Source organism: Erythrolamprus reginae, chromosome 12, assembly GCF_031021105.1.
Source record: "Erythrolamprus reginae isolate rEryReg1 chromosome 12, rEryReg1.hap1, whole genome shotgun sequence".
NCBI lineage: Eukaryota > Metazoa > Chordata > Lepidosauria > Squamata > Dipsadidae > Erythrolamprus > Erythrolamprus reginae.
The window spans coordinates 986940-999172 of record NC_091961.1 but is presented as its reverse complement, the minus strand read 5'-3'; the positions used below and the strand labels follow the sequence as shown (position 1 = coordinate 999172).

Below are 12233 nucleotides of genomic sequence, written 5' to 3'. Positions count from 1 at the left end.
TGTTTTATTTATTTATTTATTTATTTCATTTTTAAAAACATCACAATAATTTAACACAGACCCATACCCATTTCCTTACGTGGTGTCTGTTTGGTGATATACATTATATTTTATATTTACGTGATTCTTATTTTTCATGCGTCCTTTCACGTTGGTTTCGTTTCCAATCCAATTGTACCATTTAATCCAAATTTCACGATACTCTGAGTTCTTTGATCCTTTAATCCCCATTGTCATCCTGTCCATTTCTGCACATCTATAAATTTTTGTCTATAATTACGTTTTCTCTGAACGTGTTTTGCTTCTTCAGCTCTGCCTGGATGCTGGGGGATGGAAGGACGAGGGATTCAGGAAGCATTAACACCACTCAGGTGACCCTGAAGACACAGGTAAGCCTCCAGGTGACCTCAGCAGCCCTCTAAAAGGAGGAACTGAACGGCTGTCTGCAAGGGAGATAAATCCTTCCCTTCCTCACCATCCAGCCAGAGTTGAAGAAGCTTCTGGGATGAGAAGCGAAACCTCTTCAAAGCCTCTTGAAAGAAACACTTTTGGGACAACCGTGGCCTGGATGATGGAGAGAATTGCTGTAGACTTACATCGGAAGCTCTCTGACAATTTACCTCCCTGGAGCGCATGGGATTTCATAGCCACTGCTTCCTCCGGAGCCCGGCACAAAGGCAGCCCCAATGTTCCCCCCTGCTTGGCGGGAGGGCCTGTCCCCAGCCCAGTGACCTGCCTGCCTGCTGCGATCCACAGGAATGGACCCCTCCAGGTGCTGCTGCTGCTGCTAACGGCCCCCTGGGCCTGAAACCTCTCACAGGTGGACTTACCGCGTTTCCTCCATTGAAGTCCAGCAAGTAGGTCATGATTGCCTGGAAAGAGATCGTTTATTTATTTTATTCAATTAAATGTACAGGCCGCCCTTCTCCAAATAGACTCAGGGCGTCACACAATACAATAATACAATAATAAAAATACAGTTTAAATACAGTAATCCTTCGCTACTCTGTGGTTCATCTTTTGCGGATTCGCTACTTCACGGGTTTTCAAAGGGGGCTTAAAACCATTAAATCCATTGAAAATTTTAAATCCATTGAAAATTCATATAATTCTTCTACATTACTACTGTACTTTATTAAAGAAACTGGTGGGGTATCCCATGTAGTTCCAGCTGAGAAACATTACAGAATGACTGTTTAATGCAAAGGGTGAGTTTTAAAACTCCAAATAGTTGTAAAATACATAAAAAAAATATCTTTCCTCTACTTCACGGAAATTCGTTTTTCGTAGGTTCTGAGTCTGCGTAACTGCTCTTGCCTCCCCTGCATCCTTCTCACTCTTGCGTCCACGATAGGGTCTCCCACCTCCTCTTCCTTATCAGACCCAGGCAAAGCCCCAGTATAGCCTCTGCAGGACCCTCACCCCTTATCTCTCCCTCCTCCTCACTTCCAATTCCTCTGACAACCACACCGGCTGGCCAGGCAGACCCAATTCATCTGGCCCAAAGTCTGTTATCAAAAGACCTGGCTGCAATCCAACCACAACACCCATGAGCAGCTGCAAGGCCGGCCAGCCAAATGGTCAGTCTGGCACTACCCGTTTCTTAGGCGTGGAGGAAAGCAGGTCCTGCCTCACCTACGTATGGGAGGTCCGACTTACGTCTGTGTAGCTGTAGTCACTGTTGGTGGCCAGAAACATTTTCCCGGCATCCTTCATGCGGCTCAGCAGAAGAGGAATACGGGGCTGTGGGGAAGGAAACGAGCCACAGGTCAGAATCTGGCTGCCCCCCGCAACAGCGGCCAGGGTGGCTTCAGGGTGGGATTTCAGGAGCTGACGGTGGGCATTTCCTGCAAGGGCTAAAGGCCACTCACATCTCTCACCACATACTTCTCCAGGTTCTTCAACATCTTCTCCTTGAGGCAGCCCTAGGAGAGCAACAGAGGAGGAAGCCACGTGAATTCAGGGCCACGGCCCGAGCCCAGCACTTGTGGGTCTCTCTTGCGTGGCAGCGGACCAAGGCAGACCCAAAGTTCTAGCTCTTCCCTCCTATCCAAGATTCGAATTAAGTTACCAACAATGCGATTTTATCAATGGATTTTGAAGTTATTTTTAAGCTGCCTCGGAGCTGCAAATATAAGATACGACTGGGTGGTGAGTTTTGCTTTGGCCTTGAGTGGCTTTGTGTCTCGTGACCCCTGGAACTCCCTGCCCTTTTTTTCACCCTCTTTTTTAAAGGGGTTTGCATTGCCTCCTTTTTTCTTCCTAGTGGAGGAAATGGCTGAAAACCACCAGTCAGCATCCCACCCACAGCAGGACTAGAACTCAGGTTTCCCCACTCATGAGCCAACATCTCACTCGGCCAAGCTGGCTTTTAAGTGTGACTCACTGTCATAAACAATGCAAGAGAATATTTCTGTCTGTCTGAATCCCATTTCTGCCTCCGTGCTCCTGCCTAGCCTCCTCTTCCTCCTCCTCCCCCTCCCCCTTCTGCTTACGGAAAGGTGGACATAATCCATGGCCTCTCGGACATCCTGGAACATGCTGCGGAAGGACATGAAGAGGTTGCCCTGCCTGTAGCCGGTCTCGCAGCTGGGAGTGAAAGAAGACCAAGGGGAGATCAGCCACAATTCCAGACCAGGAGCAAAAGGAACATTGCAGAGTTTCTACCCAGCCTCTACTACCCATCGGCACAGGGAGGGTCCCCAGGCTTACTTGGTGTATCTGGAGAAGCTGGAGAAGAAGTCCACCAGGCAGGTCAGGAGGTAGGTTTCTGTGGGGAGGGAGGAAAGGCTGAGCAAAGGGCCCCCCTGGGCCAAGGGGAGCCCCCACTTCAGGGGCTGCCTGGAAAATCCATTCTGACAGCTCAACGTCCACTAGAGGCAGTGTTAGTATACTGTGTGTCACTATGTTGGGTGTTGCAATACAGAAGCTAGCGATGTACATTTATGATTGTACCTTTAAGAGTCATTTGCTGGTTGGCCACAAGAGGGAGCCAACGATGTTCCTCTTGGGGGAGTTTATACTAGAGAGATTTATATTTGCTGTGTGTATATTTTGCTGTGTGCGATAACCTGGTTTGTAAACCATTGTTAGGATTATATGTGTATGATATTGGACTGTGAAACTACTATTTTTGCCTATTTGTATATAATAATATCGTTCTATTTTGTACTAAGTCTGATTCATTGATTGACTAACCCCCATTGCTACATTTACTCTGCTTAAAGTTTGTGGAAGGTTTATTATGTTACCTAGACATTTTAACAGGCGGTCAACTTTTTGCCTGCGAAAGTGCCATGCTTGGGAAATCATTTGCGCCACAGGGTGAGTACAAAGATTGCCCTTGCCAAACATCTCCACTCGCTCATCAAAGGACTCCATTTCCTCTTGGAAGCCTCCTCTGGACTGGTGCCACGTGCTAAACCACAAGAAACTCTAAGCAATGTTAACACAATGTTTGCGTGTTGCGCAAACACAGCTACGGCATCTCAAAGTGGCTCGGCTACGGACGTTACTCTAAGGCTCAGCCAAAGGAAGTTGTGGAGAAATGGCGTAAAATATAGAGGCAACGTGGGATCACTCGACTGCTTTGAAACTCATCAAATTTGATACTCAAACACATTTTGATGCAAACGTTTTGTCCTAATACTCATACTTTGTTCAGTACAAGTTAGAACTTGCCAGTTGCCTTGTGACTCACTACATCAGGGGTCTCCAACCTTGGCACTTGAAGACTTGTGGACTTCGCTGGCTGAGGAGTTGCGGGAGTTGAAGTCCACAAGTCTTCAAGTGGCCAAGTTTGGAGACCCCTGCCCTACACTATTCCTTATGAGAGAACATTGTTTTCCTGGGAATGCACCTCCCAGAACCAATTCATGACGAGTCCCTAGCGACCACTGTACGTACAAAACGCTTTAGATAGAAAATGTGGGTTCTCTCTACGCCGGGGTTCCCCACCTTCAGGCCCCAGCCTGTCTGGAACTGGGCACACAATCGGCAGGTGATGGCACATGAATAGCTCTATTTGCATGAGCAGCAGACACGTCTGTCGCTCACACAAATGGAGCTTCACACATGCACACAAGTGCACACCGCTCAACACAAACGTGAGCACATCTACCCCTTGGACGGAACCTACAATTGACCTCTCTCCCTTTGTAAGAGGTCTGTAAGGGGCCTGCATAAGCGCACCACTGTGCCTACTGTCCCTGTCCTATTGTCTTCTTTTGTTACTTTTTATCTAATGTTTTATTTGTACAAATTATCACCCTATAATTGTTTGACAAAATAAATAAATTACAAAAATTACCAATTTTCTCTCCTGCCCACCAGTCTGCCAAACGGGAAAGGTTTAGCAGCTTTAGGGAACTGTGGGGAGTTGGTGGGTGGGTGGTTTGCATTCCACTTCCACAGAAACTGACAGGCAGCTGTGGCCGACATTCCTCCCACCCCAGGAACCGCCAGACCAAGGCCTCCTTTGAGGCAGGCAGTGACCTGGCCAGAGGCTGGTCCTCCCTCTTCCCAGCTCTCCCTTTGCAAAATACCTGTCAAATTAAACAAAGTGTTCAGAATATGAAAACGTTTGGTGTCGTCTCTCTGGATGAATTTGTTGGGGTAGTAATTCCACATTTCATTCCTAAGAGTAGAAAAATCATTGGTGAGATGGAAACGTAATTGTAGGGAAGGCAAACATCACTAAGTTACCTCTTCTGCTAAACGTGTAAAAATAGGATCTTGGAAATCTCTTCCAAGCTCCCCTTGTGACCAGCAAGCACCTGTTCTGGACCACCCAGCATCCTTCGGTGGCTACAGGGGGCCAAGCGGTCACAGGAGCTCCTTCAGAAAGCCCACTGCCCCCCTCCCTCCCCGGGAGAGAGACGGTATAAGATTTTTTATTTTTCTCCACCATGAAATAAAACAATATATAGTTATAAACACAACAACAATGCTTAAAATCAATCATATGCAAACGTTTCTTTTCTCATTACTCACTCAATGGAGGGCACCCGTGTAAAATTTTCTGTAAATTTTATACATTATTAGCAATTCTTAAAATTCTAAATTGAAAATTTTCCCTCACCGTCTTACTACAAAAGGTTACAACAATGTAAAGAATAATAAAATCTCTTTTATCTAAATTTTAATCTTATATAGCTAATTAAAAATTCTCTCTATATATATGTGTATCTTTAGCAAAAAAAACTATTCATGATATATCACCTACATCGTAAGATAAAGTTCTATATGTTTAAGTCTAAACAATAAGTAAATTTTGTGTTATAGCGTTATATAGTTCTACCACCATCTGGCTTGCAAAGCTTAAATCAAATTCTCTCGTTTCAATTTTTCGAAAATTGACCAATGACTAATACATACATCATGTACCTCTTAATTTTCTATCCAATCATAAAACCTCCCCCAAATTTTATAATAATCCGAGATCCAAGGGAGAAAGGCCCTGAGCTCTCCTCCAAGAACTCCCTTCAGGAGGGGAAGGGGGCAAGGCAAAAGTTGTGTCCTCCTGTCCCACCACCGGGGTCTCAGCAGAGAGGCAGTAGATGAAGCCCTCTGCCCTGAAGCAGGGAGAAGCCCACCTACCCCTTGAGGAAATGGAAGCCGTGAGCACATGCCAGCAGATTGCCATGCGAGTCCACCTTCAGTAAGTTCCCGTAACGGGCATCGAAGATCAGCCCCCTGGAGAATGGAAAGACAAGGTCAGCTGCGTTGGTCAAGCAATTCACCATCCAGCATCGAGGTCTCCAACAGCGGCTGGACTTGGGATGGGTGGGAGGGCATTAAACAACCGGGTGTTTTGTTACCTGGTAGGGAAGGCAGGGTCATACTTGTAGGCCAGGATTTCGGGTGGGTACCCAATGGACACCAGCCGCTCCAACAGCAGCTCAAAGGTCAGCTCCTCGTAGTCGGGAGAGGTGTACACTGGAGGACAAAAGAGCAGAGGGAGTGGCCCTTCCCATTCCTGGGTCATCTTTTTTGGCTCAAAGCCCAAAGGAAGACCAGCCATTCCTCAGTGAGCTTTGTGGCCTTGGTGCTTGCTTAAGAACATAAGAACCTAAGAAGAGCCCGGCTGAATGGGGCCAAAGCCCCTCGAGTCCAGCATTCTGTGTCACACAGTGGCCCCTGATTGTCCATGGGGATCTTGAGCAGAAAGAGAAGGCAAGACCCTCCCTTTCCCTCGACCCCCAACAAATGGGACCCAAGGGAACCCTGCCTGCCTCAACCAACATAGAGGCGGCACATGGACATCCGTTTCAATAACCACCGATACTCTTGGCATCCATGAATCTGCCTAATCCTGCCTGGAAGCTATCAAGGCTGACAGCTGTCACCACCTCTTCTGGAAGTGAATTCCATAAACTAACGACCCTCTGGGTGGAGAAATATTTCCCATCGTAGGGCCCATGCCCCACAGGAGGGCAGTTTCATTCTTAATGGGGGCAATTGGAACATAGAAACATAGAAGATTGACGGCAGAAAAAGACCTCCTGGTCCATCTCGTCTGCCCTTATACTATTTCTTGTGTTCTATCTTAGGATGGATCTATGTTTATCCCAGGCAGGTTTCAATTCAGTTACTGTGGATTTATCTACCACGTCTGCTGGAAGTTTGTTCCAAGTATCTACTACTCTTTCAGTAAAATAATACTTTCTCAGGTGGCTTCTGATCTTTCCCCCAACTCACCTCAGATTGTGCCCCCTTGTTCCTGTGTTCACTTTCCTATTAAAAACACTTCCCTCCTGAACCTTATTTATCCCTTTCACATATTTAAATGTTTCCATCATCCCCCCCCCCCTTTCTGTCCTTCAGACTACACAGATGGAGTTCATGAAGTCTTTCCTGATACGTTTTATGCTTAAGACCTTCCACCATTCTTGTAGCCCATCTTTGGACCCGTTCAATTTGATCCATCTCTTGTTGTAGGTGAGGTCTCCAGAACTGGACACAGTGTTATTCCAAATGTGGTCTCACCAGCGCTCTATACAGCTTGTTTAAACCTAGTGAACGGCCGCCTAGTCTTCCTCCGCCTGAGCAGTCCACTTTTTGAATAATAGGAATCATAGGTCATCAGGAGAGGCATCAGGATTTTAAAGATGCTTGGGTGGGCAACCACTGCTCTAGGCCTCCTCTCTTCATCCAAGAAACACACTGACACCCCCCCCCCCCCAACAGGTTGAATCAGAAGGACACAGGCTTGCATTTTAATAATGGACTAAGACAAAGGTCACAAGGGTCTCTCGGGCAACTTCTCGGGCAGTAGGAAAAGCAAGTAGGATGCTTGGCTGCATAGCTAGAGGTATAACAAGCAAGAAGAGGGAGATTGTGATCCCACTATATAGAGCGCTGGTGAGACCCCATTGGAATAATACTGTGCTCAGTTCTGGAGACCTCACCTACAAAAAGAGAGGGATCAAATTGAATGGGTCCAAAGACGGGCTACAAGAATGGTGGAAGGTCTTAAGCATAAAACGTATCAGGAAAGACTTCATGAACTCCATCTGTAGAGTCTGGAGGACAGAAGGAAAAGGGGGGACATGATCGAAACATTTAAATACGTTCAAGGGTTAAATAAGATTCAGGAGGGAAGTGTTTTTAATAGGAAAGTGAACACAAGAACAAGGGGACACAATCTGAAGTGAGTTGGGGGAAAGATCAAAAGCAACATGAGAAAATATTATTTGACTGAAAGAGTAGTAGATGCTTGGAACAAACTTCCAGCAGACGTGGTTAGTAAATCCACAGCAACTGTATTTAAACATGCCTGGGATAAACATATATCCATTGTAAGATAAAATACAGGAAATAGTATAAGGGCAGACTAGATGGACAATGAGGTCTTTTTCTGCCATCAGTCTTCTATGTTTCTATGTTTCTCACCAGAAAAAACCCCCCCATTCATAAAAAAATGCAGCTGATTATTCCCCACCCCCCCGGCAACCCCATGCCCTCCAGAGGGTCAGCACTCACGCCCGCTTACCTGCCAGGGTATAGTCCATATCGAAGCCAAAGCATTTGATCTTCTCCAGGGCCAAGCTCCGGTTCACGAAGATCCTGGGGAGGAGACGGGATGAACAGCAAGGGGGTCAGACGCCCACAGACGGGTCTTGCTATAAACAGAATCCTGTAACTCTTTTAATTGACCACCTATATTTGCCTGAAAGTTGGCTTGGGAAAAATCAAGCAAACCGTAGGAAGAAGCCCAGCTGGACTGTTGAACTGGAATGGGCAACACAAATATTCCATAAACATTCAGAAATGGTTGAATGCCAAGGTTCCCCTTGGGAGACCTGAGATTTCTTATGTATTTGCCCCTTAAGCCTCCTCTAGAGCAGTGTTTCCCAACCGTGGCAACTGGAAGATATCTGGACTTCAACTCCCAGAATCCCCCAGCCAGCAATATCTTCGAGTTGTCAAGGTTGGGAAACACTGCTCTAGATCTCCTCTATTTTTTTTTTTAAAGAGGAACAATTTAATTCTGGAAATAGAAGGAGGAGAGGAGAGAGAATGGAATAGAATGGGAAGGGAAGGAAAGGAAGAAGTAGAGAAGACAGAATAGTAGAGTAGAGTAGACTAGAATAGAGAAGCGAATCCCGGGTTTCACAACACCTCTTGTCCCAGGCAACTGACCAGGCCTACCTTTCATGTCTTCTGGCCACCAGCAGCCCTTACAAAGGCAGAAGCGGCTTCGAAGGCAACCCAGGCCAACTCCCCTGAGAGCCTCAGAACTGCCACTGAGTAGGAAGTTCTTGGGGGCTGCCAGAGATTGGTGTGGAAGCTTTTTTCTCAAGTCCGGGGGCTTCCCTCCAAGGGCCTGTGTTGCAGGCTTTGTGTGGTTGGTGGCATGGAGGTTTCAGATGGCCAGCTAGAGACCTTGGCCAACTGGATCCCCAGGACAGGAGACAGAGTCCGCCTGGAATGAACCTCCTCCGGCCAAGCTGCCCATGAGGAGTTGACTGCGGATCCAAGCCCTGTAAGGACATTTCTGGGAGCCATTCTCCAGCCCTGCCAAGGGTCACTTTGGAGTCCATCTGCTGGCCGAGCCTGCCCAACCGCCAGGCTCCCTGGAGAGATTTCCTAACGGTGAAGTTCCGACTGCTACCGGCCGCCATTGAGACAGCAAAGCTTCCTCTGCTAGTGGATGGCTGACCAAGTCCATTCACCTGCCAAAGACCTCAGCTTGTGCGTCAGAAGATTTCGTCACCCTCTGCAACCCTTTGGAACAGGATGTTGCTTTGTGTAATCTATCAATAGTTGCAAACTGCCCATCAGCCCCTCCTTTGCTCGCCCAGGTTGCTACTACGCCCCCCCTGCCCCCTCCTCTACAGGAGAGTAGCCTCCCCTCCAGGGGTCAAGGTCTGCTCTGCAAAGAAAACAATGCCCCCAAGGGGGAGGAGGGGTGGGCAGCGGGAGAGGAGAGCCAGAGTGGACTTTCAGAAAGAGCAAACAAACCCTTGCTAGACCCTCAGTCCTGCCTCCAGAATCAGCTGCTCTTACATTTCCAAGTGGCCCCTATAATTGCCCTGGAATGTTTCCACAGCTAAAAGTATGTTCAGGCACAGTTGTAGGACATTATAAATCCAATAAATAAATAAATTCCGTTGTCTCATTTCCCACCAACACTCAGTGGAGCTGCCCAAGTATGGAATGAGTTGAAACTGATTCCTCCATTGCAAAATAAACAAGGAAGTCCAGTTGCCCCCTGAAAAAGCACCTTTGGGACAATAAGACCAAAAGTTGTCTAAGACGACCGGGGGGGGGGGGGGGAGTCAAATTTCCCCCCTCGATGTCACAACATAGATCCTGCAGGAGAGGGAAGGGACGGTGCTGCCTTCATTCCAAAACAGGCCTCGGTTCTATCTGGAAAAATATCCAGATAAGTTGCCATGAAACTGGTCCACCACCATCTCAACCAAAGGAAGCTTGAAAACCAACCAGGGGGTCCACAGATGCTCTCTTCGGGAGGGGCTGCACTACGCTCCTTTAAAGGCTGCCAAAAGCTCCCCTCCCCACAATGAGGCAGCCCCAATTTCCCAGACCCCCAAATCCTGGCCAGCTTCCAGGATAAACTAAGGAAGGGCAGGGATCCACCCAGCAGGGGGCAGAAGACAACTGAAACATCCTCCTATTCTCTTCCTCAGGGGGCACATCCCCCCCTCACCCAGGGAGGACAAAGCATTGTCCCAGCCACCAATGAAGACAGTCTACCTGGAATCCACCCTAAGCAACTTGGTTGGCAAAATTCTGCACAATTTTTTTGCAATTATTTTAAATTGAAACATTTTTACATTGATCTATGTTTGTTTTTGTTGTGAGCCGCCCTGAGTCCCTAGGGTAGGTGGGTAGGTAGGTAGGTAGGTAGATAGATAGATAGAGATAGATAGATAGATAGATAGATAGATAGATAGATAGATAGATAGATAGATAGATAGATAGATATGGATAGATAGAAACATAGACTGACGGCAGAAAAAGACCTCATGGTCCATCTAGTCTGCCCTTATACTATTTCCTGTATTTTATCTTACAATGGATATATGTTTATCCCAGGCATATTTAAATTCAGTTACTGTGGATTTACCAACCACGTCTGCTGGAAGTTTGTTCCAAGGCTCTACTACTCTTTCAGTCAAATAATATTTTCTCATGTTGCTTTTGATCTTTCCCCCAACTAACTTCAGATTGTGTCCCCTTGTTCTTGTGTTCACTTTAGATAGATAGACAGACAGACAGACAGACAGACAGACAGACAGACAGACAGACAGACGGAACAACCTCTGCAGGAAATGATAAGGCTCATTTACCACCCTGTATAAGACTGCAAGATGGCAGCCATCCAACACAATAAGGGAGAAGTAGACATCATTCACTGCCCACTGCATCTACCCATGGACATGGTGTGGACCTAAACATTGGCATGGATTCGTGGTCAGCCACATTCACTTGGAGGCTTCTTTCAAAGCTGCTCCAGGTGTTGGTGCGCCCCAGTAAACCAAGGTGCCACCCATCCCCAGTCAGAGGCACCTGGCTTACCACCTGGACAAATCTTCTCATGGGAAACCCAGGAAAACCCCGCAAGTTATAGGTTCTATCAGGCCCCTGGGGGAGACCCTTCCCATTGGTTCTTCTCCCCTAAGGAAGCTCCACAAGACTAGAACTGCAACTGGACATGAACAAACCATGAAAATTGGATTACGTGAAATCCCCCAATCCCCACATCATTCACACACAGAACGTAGAATACCAGGGTTGGTTGGAGGTCTTCAAGTCCAGCCCCACTGTTCAAGCAGGAGACCCTGCCCCATGGAGCACCGACGGCCCATCTTGCAGGGCTCCCCAAACTTGGCGCCTTTAACAGCTGCGCTGGAGAATTCGGGGAGTTGAAGCTCGCAAGTGTTAAAGTGGCCCAGAAGCCCCCTGCCCTCATGAGTCCACCCCCTTATTTCTTGCTGAAGAAGGAAAGGCCTCTTGGGGCATCCCTAAGAATTGCCCACAGGTGACCTTCACATTTGGGGGAGGGGGTGTAAATGAATAAGCAGGGACTGCCAGGAGGTGGCCCCTCTCTTTCGGGCTCCTTTGCTGAGGGGGGAGAAGGGGGGGTCTCTGCAGCCCCACAGAGGCTTCTCCTTCCTGGGGTCTTTCTCAGCCTTTTCCCTCAGGCAGAGCCGGGACGGGCAGCCGACGCCCCCAGGGCCCAAGCGGGCAATGCCAGGGTCCCCGTCGGCCTTGGGGGTCGCAGCCGGCAAAGGCTCCGGGGGAGAAAGTCGCCCACAAGCGGCCTTCGGAAGCCAAGGCGCCCCAGACTGCGGTGGGCCGGAGGGGCTCGCCTGAAAGACCCCCCCTCGCTCCCCCCCCCCTCGACGGCCCGTCTAAGGCCGCGTCCTCCCGCTTCCTCCCCTTCTCCGGCCCAACGGGAGCCCCGACCGGCTGCCCGGCTTCCGCGGGCGAGGCGCTTCCCTTCGACGCCGGGGCTCGGTGGGTTGCTGAGGGGGCCGCTCCGACGGGACCTCCCTTCTCCCGCGCCCTTACCGGCGGTGATAGTCCCGCCTGACGGGCCCGCGGAGCTCGGGGGGAGGCGGCTCGGCGGCCGCGGGGACTTCGCGGAGGACACTGCCCATCTCGGCGGCGGCCAGGAGGAGAAGCCCGGGCTGCGGCTGCCCGCGGCCTCTCCTGGACCCGGCCCCTCCCCGGCCCGCCTGCCCAGGCTTCCCGCCAGTCGC

At 48.8% G+C, this 12233-nt stretch overlaps 1 protein-coding gene across 10 annotated transcripts in view; it reads right to left on the bottom strand.

Moving 5' to 3' along the window:
• Positions 1-12233, bottom strand: part of LOC139174622 (cytosolic purine 5'-nucleotidase-like) — a 21215-nt gene extending 8982 nt beyond the window's left edge. For 4 of the 10 annotated variants that reach the window (XR_011560401.1, XR_011560402.1, XR_011560400.1 and 1 more), the window contains exons 1-10: positions 12043-12187; positions 7994-8067; positions 5820-5937; positions 5599-5694; positions 4545-4636; positions 2713-2770; positions 2496-2589; positions 1872-1925; positions 1660-1743; positions 831-872 (exon numbers count right to left, since the gene is read on the bottom strand). Coding sequence is in view for 2 of the 10 variants with exons in the window: in XM_070765092.1 (XP_070621193.1) it covers positions 831-872; positions 1660-1743; positions 1872-1925; positions 2496-2589; positions 2713-2770; positions 4545-4636; positions 5599-5694; positions 5820-5937; positions 7994-8067; positions 12043-12131 (801 nt within the window). In the remaining 8 variants the exon portion in view is untranslated. Of the gene's footprint in view, positions 1-830; positions 873-1659; positions 1744-1871; positions 1926-2495; positions 2590-2712; positions 2771-4544; positions 4637-5598; positions 5695-5819; positions 5938-7993; positions 8068-8652; positions 9200-12042 lie in introns of those variants that run through there. The other 6 variants (XR_011560397.1, XR_011560398.1, XM_070765094.1 and 3 more) reach the window with 4 other exon arrangements.